An 18,727-nucleotide genomic window follows, 5' to 3' on the forward strand; every position below is an offset into this window, starting at 1 on the left:
ATATAAAATAAAAAATGAGGCTAATGAAAAATGAAATCTTTATTCTAAACTTTTTTTTTTTTTTACAGTGTGTGATAAGAAAACAATGCCATAAGACAAAATAAACCAGCCTTATGTTAGTCTGATAAATATCAAGGCACCACACACAGAGAACACTATCATGTAGTCACTCATCATAATACAAACTCTTTGGTCATCTTGTCACCTGAAGAATAATAACTGTCTTCACTAACGAGAAAGCAAGGCAACATTTTTGGTATTAGGCACAGATGGACAAATTATTTATGTATATATAAATTACTGTACATTATTAAGTAAAGACAATCACATTTGAAATGTTTTGCCCTCTGCATGTACAAAGTGTGACCAGGAAATCAGAATATGGTAGTGCTTGGTAGAAGGGTTAATAGAAATACCTTTTTTTTGTCGTTTAATACAATTAAATCAGCAACAAGAAAGCACTGATTTGGATTAATGTTACATCTTAAAACTTTAAAAGGCACTGACAGTTACACAATGCTTAGTCAGACCTCTGCTCCGCTAACATTACACTTGGACACAAATGTCCACATCCTTATTATTTTCCCGGCTTCCTGTAGCAATGGCACCTAAAATTAAATACAGGCCCGCAAGCACAGGAGTGCATTTCTATGTCATTTTCTCTAGAATCTGCATGTGCAGCTGGCTGCTCTTGACCATCAGTGACTCATCTGAGAGGTGACGAGGGTGTAGTACGCCCCCTGCTGGCTGAGGAGCTGCTGATGTGTGCCCTGCTCCATCACCACCCCGTTTTGGACCACAGCTATACGGTCTGCGTTCTGGATGGTGGACAGCCGGTGGGCTATGATGATACAAGTGCGGCCCTCGCGTGCCTTATCCAGAGCATCCTGCACTATCTACTCACAGGACAAAGAGAAGAGAGACGAGGGAAGTTGAGTAAAATAAATACAGTATCTTCACTATTTTCTAGCAGGCGCTACTCTCAATTGTCTTGTAAATCCAGAAGCAGCTTGAATACTATCTGTATGAACAGGTAACCAAAGTCAATTCTTTTTCGCAAACTCATAGCTTTGAATTCTGGTTGAAACCATTGTGATAGATAATGATATGAGTTTGGCGATAATATATAACTGAGCTGTGTATGACAAGTGTATTCTGCTGTTGTGTGAACTGTGATCTTACCTTCTCACTCTCAGTGTCCAGAGCAGATGTGGCTTCATCTAGCAGCAAGAGTTTGGGGTTGCGGAGGATGGCCCTCGCTATAGCAATACGCTGCTTCTGCCCTCCTGACAGCTGTGTACCTTTATCACCTGCTTGTGTCTGGTATTGCTGCAACCACACCACAATATTATTTAGTAAAATTGTAGACAGTCATTCAATATATATATTTTTTTAGTTTTTTTGTTACAAGATTAGAACATTTATTGCTTATTTTATTGCTTTTTGTTTCTAATGTACACTACTGTTTTGGGTTGGTACTATTTTTAGGTTTTAAAAATAAGTCTCTTGGGGTCACCAAGGCTGCATTTATTTGATAAAAAAGGTAAAAACTTTAATAATTTGAAATGTTATTAGAATTTACAATAACAATTTCATATTTTAAAATATTGCATAATATATTTTAATATATGAATTTTCAGCAGCCATTTCTCCAGTCTTTAGTGTCACATGATCCTTCAGAAACCAATATGTTGTTTTCCTGTTCAAGAACATTTTTTTTGTTGTTGTTGAAAACAGTTGTGCTGCTTACTGTATTTTTCCAGGATTCTTTGATTAATAAAATGTTCAAAAGAACATTTACTGTATTTGAAATAGACATGTTTTGTTACATAAAAATATCTTTACTGTCACTTATGATCAATTTAATGTGTCCTTGCTGAATAAATGTATTTTTAAAAAAATATTTATCTTAAAAAAGTATTGAAAAAGATTCTTAGTTTTGACCCCTAACTTTTGAATGGGGTGTACATGAGGACGATGGTTGCACTGTACCTGTGGCAGCCCCTCTATAAAGGAATGTATGTTAGCAGCCTTAGCAGCCTCTTCGATCTCCTGCTGGCTGACTTTTCTGCTGTTGTCTCCGTATGCGATGTTCTCTGCCAGGCTGCAGTCAAACAGCACAGGCTCCTGGGAAACGATGCCAATTTGCAAGCGCAGCCAGTGGATGTTCAGTTGCTTTGCGTCATTGTCATCCAGCAACTGTTAATAAAGGGTAACTTTTACCAAAACTATGTTTTATTACTGGTATAATGCATCTCAATGCTTCTTTATTATACAATGCATATTTCTGTAACAGGTACAGTATCTCGCTTTTGGACCTAATGGCTAAATATTATTTTGCTATAATAAAGTTTTTTGTTGTCGTTTTTTTTTTTAAGTTTTTATAAATAAATAAAAAACTACATGTGACTAACTGTGAATGTGGTTTGATCAATTAGAAAAAAAAATCTTGTTTAGACTGTTAGATTGTTTAGCACTGTTCACTTGTGATCAGATCACATGAAACGGAGGTTAATAGCGTGTGAACAGGTCTGTGTTATGGTCTGAGTCATAAAGGTTAAGGACCTGAAGTATGCAGGTGAAAGAAAAGCATCCTTTGATGTGCATATCCGGATTTCCTTGTTTTTTGGCCTGCCTTAAGATACCTTATTATTGACCTTTGAGAAAGGTAATAAGATTGTGACTTCCATGGCTGTTGTGTACTGAATGACAGTTAAGTATGTGCGTGAATGACATCTTGCTGAGTTGGACGAGTGATTAGCGACTGAGACTATTTAGTCAATTAGATACCCGTGGGAAAAACATTAACATGTCAATAAAAGTTATTATATAATATATGCTAAAAAAGCTAAAAGATGTGGGCCCTATTTTAACGATCTAAGCGAATGGTCTAAAGCGCACGGCGCAGGTGCACTCAGGGCGTGTCCGAATCCACTTTTGCTAGTTTAACGACGGGAAAACGTTTTTTTGGGAGTAACGTGCAATAACCCAATCAGAGTCTCATCTCCCATCCCCTTTAAAAGCCAGTTGCACTCGCGCCATGGCGGGTTCGCTATTTACATGGCGGAATGTAATTTTTCATATTTAAAAATGTTTGTGTGCTGCTGCGCGTCCCTGTGTGTGTAATAAGCAAAGTGTACGTGCGTTGCCAACAATGCGCCTGAATACACCTCTTTTTTAGACCAGCATTTGCTATTTAAACAACGCGGCGCAGGACGGGAAAATGAGAACTGCGTCGGGCTGAAACTATCAAAAACACTTGCGCCGTGTGTATGATAGGGCCCGTGGTCTCTGAGTCACTTGTCTGTATGTGTGTTCTCCTACCACTTTGCCCTGCTGAGGGTCATAAAATCTCTCCAGTAATTGGATGGTGGTGCTCTTGCCACAGCCACTGCTGCCCACCAGAGCGAGAGTTTGCCCCTTCTTCACCCGGAGCCTGAGACCCTGCAGCACTGGTACATCCGGCCGGGACGGGTAGTTAAAACGCACATCTTCAAAACTCACATTCCCTTCAAATTTATCCTACACAGATCACAGGAAACGGTCACATCAGAGCACATTTGTGTATACTAGTGTCATCATGGCAATATATTTGTCTCTTGATGAACACATTGAATGGCACAGGATATTTATGGTGGGCAGAGTCCAGCTCTGCCTGAGTCTTATCAGATTAGGATAGAACAGAAGAAGTGGAAAATGATTAATTTCATGACATGCTTCTAAGAACTCTGAGATCTTGCCTAGAATTAAGACTCACTACAATTAGAAAGCTTTTTATCGCGTATTGGGCATACTGTGTATTCTGGTGTTCAAGTGCATATGTGAAAGGAATACCGGCTTGTCTCCATCCTCTGAGGCATTGTCAATGGCTGGGACTCTGTCAATGAGCATCAGGACATGAGAAGCAGCCATCTTGGCCTTGGCGTAGTTTGGAGTGAATGAGTTTGCCTCTCCAACAGCCATTGCTCCATACACCACTGCTGAGATCACACTGAGAGACACAAACAGATATATCACCCAGGGTTATTAACATTAACTAAAACTAAAACCATAAAAAGCACTGTCGTTACTTGACACATAAGAACATTAACTGAAAAAAAAAAAAAAAAAAAAATTTGTCTACATATGGACTAGTTTTTAGTTAAAAGTACATCACTTGCCATTTCTGTGGAATTTACGATTAACAAAGTAAATCGTACACTGAATATCCTTTCTCCAGATTTGATGATGAGTTACTACAAGACACATTCAGACGGTTTCTCCAGTACCTCAGCATGCAAATGTTATAGATATGCCTGCTTCATTTGACTGCATAATCCATCATATTAATCATGAAAACTTAGCTTTATGTTTGGACAATCATTCAACGGTCTCGTGTGAGGTTTTTTTAACTTTGCAGAGTTGTTTCAGGGCGTGTCCGAATCCACTTTTGCTAGTTTAACGACGGGAAAACGTTTTTTTGGGAGTAACGTGCAATAACCCAATCAGAGTCTCATCTCCCATCCCCTTTAAAAGCCAGTTGCACTCGCGCCATGGCGGGTTCGCTATTTACATGGCGGAATGTAATTTTTCATATTTAAAAATGTTTGTGTGCTGCTGCGCGTCCCTGTGTGTGTAATAAGCAAAGTGTACGTGCGTTGTGCACCTGCCTATAGGCGCATATTTCTAACGCGGTCTTTAAATAACAAAGAAAAAATATTGCGCCAGACTTTAGATCAGGTTTGAGTTGGTCTATGGCGCAGTCTATTTTCAGTTCCTCAAAATAGCAAAGCGCCAACAATGCGCCTGAACACACCTCTTTTTTAGACCAGCATACTGTATATATATACATACATAAACTAAAACTAATTAATAAAAATGAATAAAAAAAAAACACTAAAACAGTAATAAAAATAGAATTTACTGTATAACGCGGAATGTCACAGAATTTGTCAAATTTTGTTTGAAAAAATCAAAGCATGTCAGTACACAAATCAAATGGCGATATGCACTAGTGTCTGGGAATATTAAATTGTAAAAAGACTTGCATGTTCTGTGTGTCTCTGTGTGAATGAATGGTGCAGACTCGCAGTTATGTTTACTACACACATACTGAAGTGTGCGTGACGCTTGTGTTGTTTTCAGCCTCTGCCAACTCACTATATGAGAACATGAACATCGTCTCAATCATTTTACCATTTCATTTGAGAAGAACTATCATCATAATCATATATACACGCAGAAACTTAAAGGTCTTCACAGCTACACATTAAAATAAAAGTTCAGTTTAACTTGAAGAAATTGTGACAGAAATATATTCCTATTGTACAGTAGAATATACATCTTAATGTAATACTAATACTACTACTACTAATAATAATATAATTATTTTTAAAACTTGATTTTTTAAAGAAATAACCACACAATTTTCTTCCATGTTTTCTTTCCAGTAAACCTCCGTTGTGCAGCGCTTTATTTACCAAAAATTAAGGGTTTGTTTAATTTTAATTGGATTAAAAGATCATTTAAATTAATGTTATTATGCCTTCATTTGATTACCAGAGAAATGTAAATACACAACACAGAATGTCTGGGGAAAAAATCATAGGGCCCTATTACTGTAAAAAAAAAAAACAATAATAATAATGATAATAATAATAATAATAATAAATTAAGTTGTTTTATGAACTCAATTAATTGACATGCTTTTTGATTGAGTATTAAAATGTAATTAAACCATTAAAATGTAAAAACAGAATTTGGTAAATACAAAATGGAATTTGAGAAAAAATACATATCATAATAATAATACATAATAAACAACATATCATAGGGCCATAAAAATGTAATTTTTGTTAAATGTTTAATAAATTGTTGTTAAATTGTATACATTTAATAATTTAAATTCATGCTTTTTTGTGTCAATAACATGCTTTTTGATTACTCAAATTAAATTTAACAGTTAAAATGGAGTCTAGAAATACTAATTTGGGAAAAAAACAGCAAAAATAAAACAGACTTCATAGGGCCCTACTATTGTATCTAATCAATCTACTGACTATACAAGGCACTGTTTTGTGTTGGTTGTTATTAGGATGTTTAAATTAAATGTAATTATTTTCGCTATTGCTATTTTATTTTACTTGTTTTTCTCTGAAACTGCAAAGTTTTATTCATGGCAATAAAGCTTACTAAACTGAAATTGAATATATATTATAATACGATAGAATTATATTATATATAATATATATAATAGTATTGACTGAATGACAAAACTAATGTTTTCCCAATCGTTAATTCAGTGATTATCAGTCAGATTATATTGCATACACAATATCTATGTGTAGCCCATTTCATAATTTTTATTAGACTCTGGGACTATGGGTAAACACTGCTATTTAATTAGTTATTAAGAGAACAGAGTTTTAATTATCGCCGTTTAAAAAAGCCCACTTGTTAGATAACATGTATCCTCTTGAATCTTCTATCTGTAAATGTAATGAATCACCAGCCTTGTTTCTGTGTTGTCTAAGAGAATATCTGCATTCACTGCTCATCTGGATAGTTTATTTTGACTCACTTTTTCTTCTGTAATTATTAACTGATACAGCAGACTTTGTACCTCCCAATCCACTCCCACTTAACCCCTGCACTGTAGTGTGTTTTAGCTTTGTTTGTGTCTCTACTACTTGACCTCACTCACTACGGTTTCATTTTTACACACTTGAACTACCTGTGCTGTGACACACATTGTAGATGACACTGGATCATGTCAATACTATTGTGGAGGCTTTTTATCACATATTCCTTTGTCTGCTGTGAGAGAGTCTTATAACAGACATGTATTGAGTCACTTACAGAAAGACACCCTCGAAGGTCATCAACTTTTGTTCAATGAGCCAAGAGCCGAACTTGAAACAGCCAGCATAGGCAAAATAGATCATCGCTTGAGAGAAGGAGAAAGTCAGGCCGAAAACATGTGCTTTTTTCTTAGCGTTTCTAAGGAAATCAGACAAACATCAATTATCTTATCATCAATTATCAAGCTCATTTTGAATCCTAATAGATATATAATAGAATTATTATTAGTCGATTTAAACATACTTGTAGGGCACAACTAAGTTTTCTTCATACAGAGTCTCAAACTTGCTCTCCCTGGTCAATGAAACCACAGTACGGATATTCTCAATGGCTTCAGTTGCAATCTGAATGGGAAAAAAAAATTACATTGTGTACAAGGTAGTAATTTAAGACAAGTGATTTAATTTGTGCTGCATTAAAGCATAAGTATAAATGTTCACCTTCCCAGCTTGCTCAAGCTCTTTCTTGTCTTTTAGAGCATGTCCTGCCAGTAACTTCATCTGGATGGCTCCAGCCACAGCCATGACTGGCACAATGGAGAGAATGAGGAGGGTCAACTGCCAGCCGTACACAAATGAGATGATAATGGCGGTGCCCAAGTTGGCCACATTCTGTGCCAGTGTTGCCAATCTTACACCAGTTGCCTGTTGGAAATAAAGTCAGTGTGCCATTTGTGATGAGCTACTGTGTTAAAATGGTAAACAAAACATGCCATTTTCAACACACAACTTAATTTCTTAAATTTAAACAGTATTTAATCTGTACTACATTTGTAATACAAATATATAGTTTTTGACGTTAATAAAGCAGACTAAGCTGAAATCAAATTGATCTTAAAAATACAGTACATAGGAAATTGGGAGTCATAGTGCCATTAGTGATGAGCTACTTTGTTACTGTACATGGGTATCAATTTAGGAGCTTGGGACAACGTGTGGGACTATGTGTTACTCTCTGTGGTGGAATAGGAAATAAGACTTACACCCTGCACTTGAGCTGTATCTGCAGCCAGTCTGGTGGTCAGCGCACCCACACTGTTCTTAGTATTATCATACCAGCTCAGGTCCTAAAATACACACAGACAGGTGTCATACTACTCTCCATCAGCAGACATCCATAAAAAGCTTCTTTGGGGTAAATTTTGAGATGATTGGTTTATGGCAGTTATCGTCTCACCTGTCTCATCATAGCATTAAAGGCTTTAAACCTCAGTCGCATGGTCAGAATCTCACCAGCTTTTCCAAAACAGAAACCCTAAAAGAAATTCAAAACTGTGAAAAATACACCAAAAATGAGGCTTTTTTGACAAAGACATAACATTGTTTCTTAAAAGGGTTTTTAAAAATTGTCATGTGTTTTGACTAATACAATGTGTTTAATATGTTCTGACATTTATAATAGTATTTTTATTTGCTGAAGCACAAATTTTTTTTCTCCACAAAATCCATAAAAGGGCTTTAATAACTGATGGGGGGGGATCAAAGTTTGGGGTTGGTAAACATTTTTTAAATGTTTTTGAAAGTCTCTTGCTCACCAAGGCTGCATTTATTTGATCAAAAATACAGTAAAATAGTAATATGGTGAACTATTGTTACAATTTACAATAACTTTTGTTCTATTTTAATATATTTTTAAATGTTTTTTTATTCTAGTAGTGGCAAAGCTGAATTTCCAGCATCATTACTCCAGTCTTCAGTGTCACATGATCCTTCAGAAATCATTCTAATATGCTGGTTTGGTACTCAAGGTGCATTGCTTATTATCAATGTTGAAAACAGCTGTTTAGTATTTTTGTGGAAACTGATACTTTTCCAGTATTCTTTGGTGAACAGAAAGAAAAGAAAGAACAACATTTAAATTGAAATATACATCTTTTGTAATCTATTTATTTCAAAGTATATGTAATTTTATAATACATTTTGGAATTTGTTTTATCCTGTTTTTAGTACATTTAAATATATTTTCTTTTTTCTATTCATTTGAGTTCTATTGTAAGAGTTAAATGTAATCTTTTAGCATTTGTGAATTTTAGCAGGTTTAGTTTGACCAGGCAAATAATTGACAGATCTGTCTGCTACTCATTGGTGTTTACAAAGTGGTATTTCACAAGTCATCAGCTTTCAGATAAGAAAGATCATATGAACTTTTTATCACCACTCGATGTACAGGATGCACCTCACAAGTATGCTTATCAGAACAAAAATTTCCTTTGAAACACCTCACATGAACACCTTTAATCTATAAAACCATACTTCATCTCTGACTACACTTTTGAACTGAATGTGTATCAAGATGGTACCCAAGTAGTTTATTATCATATATAGTCAAGTTCTACAATTTTTATTTAGCATTCAAGGCAGTTTATATATTCTGTGTTTAAACATTGATGCTGTAACAAAAAACAAACCTGAAAGAACAAAGTGAAAAAGGACACAACCCCAATGCCAGCAAACAGCAGAGAGTAGAGCTCAGTCCTCTTTCGTACAAGATCCTGATCTATCTCAGCAAACACCTAGAGAAGAAGAAACGAGGAGACAGGAAAATAAATGTATGAGGAAAAATGTCTCAGTAATGCTGACTGTCAATAATGGTAATCATTATTAATATTTAATTTTCTCGTGCAACATACAGCAATGATTTTAGAGAAAATGACAGCAAATGCAGGCTGCATGCCTCCGTTTATGGTGGCACATAAAACTCCAACCACCATATATGGCCATTCCGGTTTATTCAGTTTCAGGACTGTCAGGAAGGAGACGTTTGGAGCTTTTTCCTACAAACAAAAGAGTGAAATTATTTTACATATTTTACATATTTGTTCTATCAAAATACCTTCTACAATCTTACCTCCTCTGTCTCTTCATCCTGCTGATCTTTTTCTGAGCCACTTCTTGATTTCTGTCTGAAGAGTGTGCGATCATTCAGAGAGCTGACTGAGGGACTCTTTTCATCCATAGTCATCTCCTCTTTGCCCTCCTCTGTGTCCTCTGTGCTCTTAAACATCTGGGATTTAAACAAGGAAACTCATTATAGACCACAGAATTCCTTTTCCCTGTGTTATCATGCAAAATTCATCAGAGCATGCAAAATAAATATTTGACTTAATAATCTTTCAGCAAAATATAACAACTTGCTTGCCTCTGAAACTTTTCTTTTCTGCTGCTAACCAAAGCAGGCAGGACCAATACCACTAGATTTAAAAGGTTAGTTCACCCAAAAATGAAAATTCTGTCATTAATTACTCACCCTCATGTCGTTTCAAACCCGTAAGACCTTCGTTCATCTTCGGAACACAAATTAAGATATTTTTGATGAAATCTGAGAGCTCTCTGACCATCCCATAGACAGCAACACAACTGAAATGTTCCCAGACCCAGCAAGGACATCGATAAAATAGTCCATGTGTCATCAGTGGATCAACTACAATTTTGCGAAGCTACGAGAATACTTTTTGTGCGCAAAGAAAATAAAAATAACGACTTTATTCAACAATTCGTCTCCTCCGCATCACCCTGGTGCCATTTTGGAGAATATCCGCTGGACGTAAACAGCGTATGCTATTCAATGTCAGCTGCGTCACGCCGGATATGTTGTTTTCATTCAAATCAAATTACAACAATATAGGAAACAGATCCGGCGTGACGCAGCTGAACCCCTGATGTCACATGGATTATTTTACAGATCTCCTTGCTACGTTTCTGGACTTGGGAACATTTCAGTTGCGTTGCTGTCTATGGAGGGTCAGACAGCTCTCAGATTCCATCAAAAATATCTTAATTTGTGTTCCGAAGATGAACGTAGGTCTTACGGGTTTGAAACGACATGAGGGTGAGTAATTAATGACAGAATTTTCATTTTTGGGTGAACTAACCCTTTAAATGATAACATGTTTCAGCTTCAAACCATCCAGTCAAATCCAGATGGATAAACTGCATTACATCTTTATAAAATGGGTTACATTGTGGAAGTTTAAAGAGCTGATCACAATGACAGTAATTCAACCATTTGAGATTGTCAAGTCCCTGTAGTTTTGGTTGCTACTTCACAGCAATATTTGACAAAGATTGTGTGAGCTTTACTATCTGCTCAATATCTTTGATATCTACTGTTACTCATGTTGCTTCAAACTGGCAACTCTTGTAGAACATGAATGACTTCTAGTTGCTACAAATCACTGACAGTCAATGTCCTTTAATGTAACGTTATGTCAAAGCCATTTCACAGGGCTATTTTCACCTTTAATGGACACGACAGGAAAATGAGAGAATGAAAACAATTAAGAGGGGAATAGGGCCAGGAAAAGTCCTTGATTGGGACTCAAACTCGAACTCCAGATGTCAGTGCACTACCCACAAGACAATAGGCTCTGACGACCTTTCATGTTTTTAACAGCCATGTGCCACAGTTGCATACAGAGCTCATGTGTGTGTGTGTGCACGTATTGCACTGTGGGTTTCTAACCTGCATAGTAACAAGAGAGTGGTAGATTCCTTTTCTCTCCATCAGTTCGTCATGTGTGCCCAGTTCTACAATTTCACCATTCTGGAATCCAGCAATGACATCAGCATTTCGAATAGTAGACAGCCGGTGAGCCACTATAATGGTAGTTCTGCCCAGCCTGACCTATACAGATGTATAAAAAATGTATATACACACACACACACACAATATTTCCAGTGTTTTTCCAGACCGCAATTTTTTGTTACCTTATCTAACGCTGCTTGCACAATAGTCTCACTCTCTGCATCCAGAGCAGACGTAGCCTCATCAAGAAGTAGGATTTTTGGGTTGCGCACAAGCGCTCTTGCAATAGCAATACGCTGCTTTTGTCCACCACTCATCTGGGTGCCCCTCTCTCCAACTAGAGTCTCAAATTTCTGAAAATTACCGGAGATATTGGTCAGAGCCTACCTGATCAATCTTTTTGATCAAATTACCTTAAAAGTAAAATTATGTAAAATGATATACATCTGGGAGCTTCACGATGAAGTCGTAGGCATTAGCTTCACGTGCGGCCTGCTCGATCTCCTCCTGGGTGACATCTTGGCGGCCATAGCGGATGTTTTCTGAGATAGTTGTGGCAAACAGCACCGGCTCCTGGCTGACTACGCCAATCAGTTCTCTCAGACCTCGCACGTTCAGAGAGCGAATATCATGGCCATCTATAGTCACCTGAGGGGTTAGAGGAAAAGAAAATTGAAAGTTGGGATAAAGAACAGGAAGGTCAAGGAGATTGTATCTCTCAGCCTCTCTTTGTACTTACCGTTCCTTCCAGTGGGTCATAGAAGCGTTGTAGGAGCTGGATTGTTGTGCTTTTTCCACACCCACTGCTCCCCACCAAAGCAATGGTCTGTCCACTTATGACTTTAAGATTCATGCCATTCAGAACCTACAAGCCAAAACAGAGCCATAGCTGGAGTCATTTCATTCTGTAAAGTTATTTGGTTCAAATGGTTTTTAATTAATCTTTTGATGGTCCTACTTTCACATCCTGTCGTGAGGGGTATGTGAAGTGAATGTTTTTGAACTCTATGTTTCCTTTTACAACATCAAGTTTGTAGCCTTCCTCAGAGAAACTGTTGATTTTGGGTTCCTGTTGGTGAAAAAAAGGATTATGAGAGAAATGTATTATTTTAAATACAAATTCCATTCCAGTAAGGGACAGAGGTAAGTTCATAATCAAACCTCATTCAGACTAATAGACGTCAATATCACACTAATTGCTCTACACCAGAGAAAAATGGTTCCCTGTGGTCTTCTATTCATTGGATCTCAGTAGGGAAGCACCTCTGATCCTGAGCCCAGACCATTTTTCATGGTGCTAAAACAATGAGGGGAAGTTATGCAACTTGGCTCTGGATTATTTTTGCACACCTTTTTGTCCCTGGATTTTATCTCAAAGCCGCTGTCTGCTCACTGTGTGTGTGATGTCTGTTTAAACTTGAACATCTAAATAAAGACAAAGTTTAGTCCTGTGTGTGTGTGTGTGTTTTAATTGTTCAGGCTTGCCCTTCTTGGAACACCGAACAGAAGTTACAAATCAAACAGTTTTGCTGTCTGCTATGTTTAAATGTTCAAAAAATTAAAGCAATATGAGCTGCACTTTCTGAAGGAGGAAGGAAATATAGATTTATTGAACTTTCGCATGTGTATGATTGGCTAAATAATCTGTACTGTACAGTACAGCTGAAAGGATGTAAAAATAACCAGAACATATCTGGAGCTATAATTCAACAAAGTCAGAAAACAATGCAATATTCTTCAAAAGTCAGGCTTCCCAGCCTTATTTGATTAATGGATTTCCTTGACTTCTCCATGACTTTTCCAGTCATTCATGTATTTTTAAAATCATTTCAGAAAGAGTGCAGCATTCACAAAATAAAAATAAAAGTTACGTTTTTAAATTGTAATAATATTTCATAACATTTCAGTTTTTACTGTATTTTTGATCAAATGAATGCAACCTTGGTGAGCATTACGAGACCACTTAAAAAAAAAAAAAAAAAAAGTCTTAGTGACCCCAGACCTTCGAATGGTAGCATATGTATAAAAGTGGTAAAGTATTAGGCTTCAGATTTCAATGTTGCTCAATAGTAGATTCAGTTTTTTGAGTCTCCATGCAGAGCATAGCCAAAGACAAAGACATATTCAATCATTATAAATTTCCATGACTTTTCTGGTCCTGGAAATCACAATTCTCTTAATATTTACAGTTTTTTCATGACCACGGGGACATGATTACACTCATACCATCTTTTTCACCCTTTAACTGTCAATCCCATTTTTGAACATAGACGTGAAAGTGCACTATCCAAATTTGAATTGTTATAATTAATTTATTGATGTACCATTTCCACAGTAATGCAATGTCCGATTTTAAAATGGTTTTCACAGGATGAATTTCGAGGTTTTAAGCTATCAATTGATATATAATTTATGATGATTTCTAAAGCGTGATAGGAAAAAAGGCAATGAAAAAATACTTTTTGTGACAAAGGTCAGAACTCCTGTTATGATGTAGATTTTTGAGGTGCACTCTTGTCATAAATTAATCTATTAGCGTTCCTATATAATTTGTAACAAAACAACAGTGGTAAAATATCTATTTAGAAGTCTTAGACATTTCCAACGATATATAGTTTGTCATGGTTAGATTAGGATTTATTTGTAATATAGTGAAGTAAACTTAGGTGTCCCTCTGAGGGGATGGGTAACAGTTAAGAGGTTAACTAGTTATATTCTTGGCTTGCAGCCTTTTAAAAGACATGCATATATTGTGTTGTGACAATTATTGTAGGAAAACTCCATCTGAATCTGAATAAAAGATACGATACCAAAAAAAAAAAATCACAGTGCTATTTTTAGAAAAGGGGAAGTGTTTAGTTTGTTTAGATGGGACGAATGGTCAGAGTCAGATTTTACGGTTTTAAGGCATTTTTAACTTTTTAATTGAGGGAATAAAATACTAAAATCTTGTCTAGCATCCAGGTAGCAATTACATTATGGATCTTCTTCTGCATTGGGGACAGTTGTTTTTTTCTTCCAACAATTATGTAACATAATATCAAAGCATTAATGATTAGCTAACAATGAGTTCACTCACATGATCAATGATGTGGAAAACTTTGTGGGCGGCCCCTCTTGCACTAGAGAAGGACTGGATGTTAGGAGACGTTTGACCTATGCCGAAAGCTCCAATTAGGACTGAAAAGAAAACCTAAAATAGAGGAACAGAAAATGCACTCGTGAGGCAATCTCATGCTTATTTATCAGTCTGCTTTAAGTTCCCATGAAGAAAACATGACCACTTGCTATTTATTATGTAATCATTTTGGGGGATTTCAAATCCTACAATATTTAAAGCATGACCAATGTGACTCTGGGTTTCAGAAGACCAGAGTTTTGTGAAGTTTTGTAATAACGCTGCTGTGACTCACAGTTAAAAGTATGCCGACATCATATTCTTCAGCCAGGATAAGAGTGCTACCATACCAAAAGGCCAGTGCATAGGACATATAGATCATGAAGAATGTGAAGCCCATAGCAATGTTCACAGTGATGGCCTTCCTTATGCCAACGTTCTTGGCATCCTCTAAGTTTTTGTGATACCTTTGAAAAACAGAAAAAAAAAGTAATTTATTATCCTTGATGCAAAAAATATGACGATCAAACTGATTCCACACCCTCTTCCCCAAGTTTCTCCTATTCACATTATGGGACAGCAAATAGACAGAAACTTTCAAGACCAGACCATAATGTTCTAAAACCGAGTTGTCTCCTTCGTAGTTGTCTAGTCTTTATGGTTCTAAGATGGTTTGGGAAGTGAACTGGTTTAGGTTTAGGTCATAGAAAGGTCAGGTGGTTTATCACTCTGTGTCATGTACCACAAAACGTGTATGTCATCATCTGACTTCTGCTAAGAAACAGTGCTGACGTTCTTTGAGAAACAGGATGACTTTCAAACACACCTCAGTATCTCTTTCTTCTGTCCACCAAAGGCAAAGACCGTTCTGATGGATGACAGCACTTCCTCAGCCACTGCTCCAGCCTTGGCGTAGGCCGTCTGTTCCCTCGATGTGAATGATGTCATCACCTAATGAGGTAGGGCTGTTTTTAGTCCAATAACTGTTTTTGAAGGAAATCTCCTATGCTCACCAAGACTGCATTTATTTAATCAAAAATACAGAAAAAATCAATTTAACAATTTTAATTTTACAAAGATGGCAAAGCTGAATTTTCAGCAGCCATTAGTGTCACATGATCCTACAGTAATCATTGTAATAAGTATTATCAATGTTGAAAACAGTCCTGCTGCCTAATATTTTTGTGGAAACTGTGATATTTTTTTCAGGATTTCTTTGATGAATAGAATGTTCCAAAGAACAGCATTTATTTAAAATAGAAATACTTTATGATATTATAAATGTCTTTACTGTCACTTCTGATCAATTTAATGCATCCTTGCAGAATACTTTTTTTTTTTTATCTTACTGATGCCAAACTTACAGCTATAATATCTCTGTATTTGTCCTTGTTGACCATTTACGTTATTTTATTCTATTTTACAGCTAGGTAGAAATGTGTACAGTAATAAAGCCACAATAATAAACTAAAATAGGGCTGTTGAGGGGCACTATGAGAGTCAGGAGCTTACTATAGATGTAAAAACATTAAAACGCTCTCTCTTCATATTCCTTTTTATCCCACCTTTGCGATGATAGCAGCTGAGATCCCGAGTAAAGGACTAACAGCGAGAATGACGAGGGTCAGCTTCCAGCCTTTGACAAAACCAATGATGATACCAGTTAGAAAGGTGGTCAGATTCTGAAGTAGCATGCCAAGCTTATCCCCAATGCCTTCATTTATTTTGTAGACATCACTGCAGAGACAAAAAAAGAGTGTGATGTAGGTGTGTGTCACTGTGTGCATAATATATAGATAAATTACTCTTATTGCATGTCATACTCTGTGAGGCGTGTGTTGAGCTGTCCTGTCTCATTGACATCAAACCAGCCGATCTCCTGTTTCATGATTGAGTGAAAGAATCTCTTTCTAAGTTTCTTCACCTGACGTCCTGCGGCAAGAGTCCAAAAGGCCACCTGCATATATGCCGCAAACAAAACTACAAATCCCATGATGCTGTAGTATATAGCATGCCTGAGAAGGAGAAACAAGACTATCATACACTAAGAAAGATTTTTAAATTACATTAAAACATGAAAGAAAATGGCAGTGTTCCGATGCAAAGCACAGTGGTCTTACCTTGTCATCTGCTCTCCTAAAGACTCATTACTGGGCTGTGGGAAGGTGAAGTCTAGAGATAAAAAGACCATATGTTATTGTTAGTTTTGAGAAAACCTCACAGATTTCCCTGTGAAACAATAGTAGATTAATGAGGGATACTAATTTTACACTCACTGGGTGGAAGGGTGATGTTCTTTATATTCTCTGCTATTGTATCATCCACAAAGCTGTTCGTCATGTCTCCAAATACAATAACCATGAGAGGAAGTACTGTCCCATTAGCTATGGACATGACTGTGCCAAGCAGCATCAGAAAAATGTCGACACCATCTGCATAGCGGAACTGACACACGGACACACTTCTTTGAGAATAAGTTAGTCTTAAAGCATTTTTTATATCTATTTTTACTGATATTGATATTTTTATTGACTCTTAAAAATGAAATAAACAGCAGTGTGATCAAGCTCAGAAAGACAATACCATGATGTGAGCATTTAAGGATACATAGTAAAACCTGCAATCAATGCCAAGATTGTTCAAGGGATTTAGTCTTAAAGCATTTTAGCGAAAAGAATCCATGAAATCTCAATCAACAAAATTACTTCTTCACCACATCCATTTTTAATTTAGGCTTATTTTAATCCATTGGTTACAGCATTGCTGGAGAATTTAAAAAATATTTTAAATAAAAAGTATTTTTTCATTTAAAATGTTTTAGTACATACAACTTTATGGCTGTGAAGTTATTATTAATTTCACAAATCATAAATGATAACAGTACTACAAATACTAATAATATATTTAATATTTCACTCACTATTTCAAATGTTCCCACCATCTCCACCTTTTCATTCTCCTCTTCCTTGCCATTTTTCTCACTGCTGGAAATAAATTCACAATTAATTTTGAAAAATGAAAAAGTAAACAAAAAATCAATAATTAAGCAAATAAATAAATTATCTAAAATAATAATAAAATAAATGTAAATATGTTTAATCATTTACAGTTACATCGTTATCCTTGTTGACTATAAAACAAATGATCTAAATATTTCGTGACATGAATATATTATCCCAGGACATGAACCATAAACCATAATTACAGATCAAACAAATGTATTTGTAAGAACAAATAGCTCTTAAAACATCAATGTAACCTGGCTTGCTTTATAAAAGTAAAGTCATTTACCTTACATCTCCATTCTCCCCTTTTTTGCCATTTGATAAATTCAGTTTGTCCTTCTTGCCCATGTTTGCTGTTTATCTTCGATGCTGATAGTCTGGTAGTAGGTGTTAATCTGGAGTTAATGGTCTTGATGGGGCAGGTGGTTTTGTGCTGTGTTATATAAGAATGCAATATAACACACCGTACAATCACAGGCACCAAAAACCGTGTGACATTTTGAGTTTACAGAATAAATACTGATCTAACCTGCTAGCATACACAGAGTATTCCGTCCTAAACAATATCTACCACGTTAACATGTCGCTTAAATTATAACGTCAAGGTGCTTCAAGGTGTTCAGAGTACTAAAATGATCAAATTCGTCGGTTCCACATTGAAATATGTGCGCTTTTAATAAACGTTCAAAGTCGGAGAGGGTTGACGAACTTGGCAGTTTGGAGCGAATCCTGTAGCTTTAAATACTGCCGCAATCAATAACGTTTACCGACCCGACCCTTAAAGACGTGGTATCAGAATTTCCGTTCAAAAACCATTGTTAAAATCATAAATTAATTTGGAATCTCATTCACATAGTAAACGTTATTCACAGGGGAAGCTTTTAAATTTAGTCATTTCGTTGAATATTTTCTATGACAGTGGCGACACCACAGGTAAAATATAGTTTAAAATCACTAAAGTGACTATTGTTTTGTCCGAAAATGACGGCTAAATTTGTGGATATGAGGAGTTTATTGAAAGATACATACTGCTCAGATGCTTTCGTCCCGCCCTGCTGTCCAAGCACACAGTGACTGCTGCGCCGCGAGAGCGCAGAGGATCTTCTGCCAGAGCGCGATCATACAACCTTGACTTTACTGCTGCTTACATCATTTACAACGTCCATGTCTCATGGATGCCCTCCCATAATCTGCTTTTGGCCACTTTAATTATTGAAAGGCTTTTAAAATGGATGTCTGA

The 18,727-nt window shown here is 36.3% G+C and overlaps 1 protein-coding gene across 4 annotated transcripts; it reads right to left on the reverse strand.

Annotated features, from left to right (window-relative positions):
• Nucleotides 1-24: 24 nt before the first annotated feature.
• On the reverse strand, nt 25-18,727 carry abcb4 (ATP-binding cassette, sub-family B (MDR/TAP), member 4). 4 transcript variants are annotated; one of them, XM_016550758.1, is made up of 28 exons: nt 18,517-18,727; nt 17,774-17,864; nt 17,403-17,466; nt 16,759-16,927; nt 16,603-16,654; nt 16,306-16,497; nt 16,048-16,219; nt 15,309-15,433; nt 14,778-14,949; nt 14,444-14,557; nt 12,323-12,433; nt 12,104-12,229; nt 11,809-12,012; nt 11,547-11,717; nt 11,302-11,463; nt 9,688-9,843; nt 9,470-9,613; nt 9,248-9,352; nt 8,017-8,094; nt 7,823-7,906; nt 7,281-7,484; nt 7,084-7,184; nt 6,838-6,978; nt 3,835-3,991; nt 3,325-3,522; nt 1,993-2,199; nt 1,183-1,329; nt 25-896 (listed from the first exon to the last, which is right to left on the reverse strand). In XM_016550758.1, the coding sequence occupies exons 2-28, from the start codon at nt 17,833-17,835 to the stop codon at nt 699-701; spliced, it is 3,816 nt and encodes a 1,271-aa protein (XP_016406244.1). In that variant the 5' UTR covers nt 17,836-17,864; nt 18,517-18,727; the 3' UTR covers nt 25-698. The 4 variants fall into 4 exon arrangements, with proteins under 4 accessions (XP_016406244.1, XP_016406245.1, XP_016406242.1 ...); XM_016550759.1 differs by having other exon boundaries at nt 17,403-17,463; nt 17,774-17,920; XM_016550756.1 differs by having other exon boundaries at nt 17,774-17,920.

Source organism: Sinocyclocheilus rhinocerous, unplaced genomic scaffold (assembly GCF_001515625.1).
Source record: "Sinocyclocheilus rhinocerous isolate Xijiao unplaced genomic scaffold, SAMN03320098_v1.1 scaffold2059, whole genome shotgun sequence".
NCBI classification, from domain to species: Eukaryota; Metazoa; Chordata; class Actinopteri; order Cypriniformes; family Cyprinidae; genus Sinocyclocheilus; species Sinocyclocheilus rhinocerous.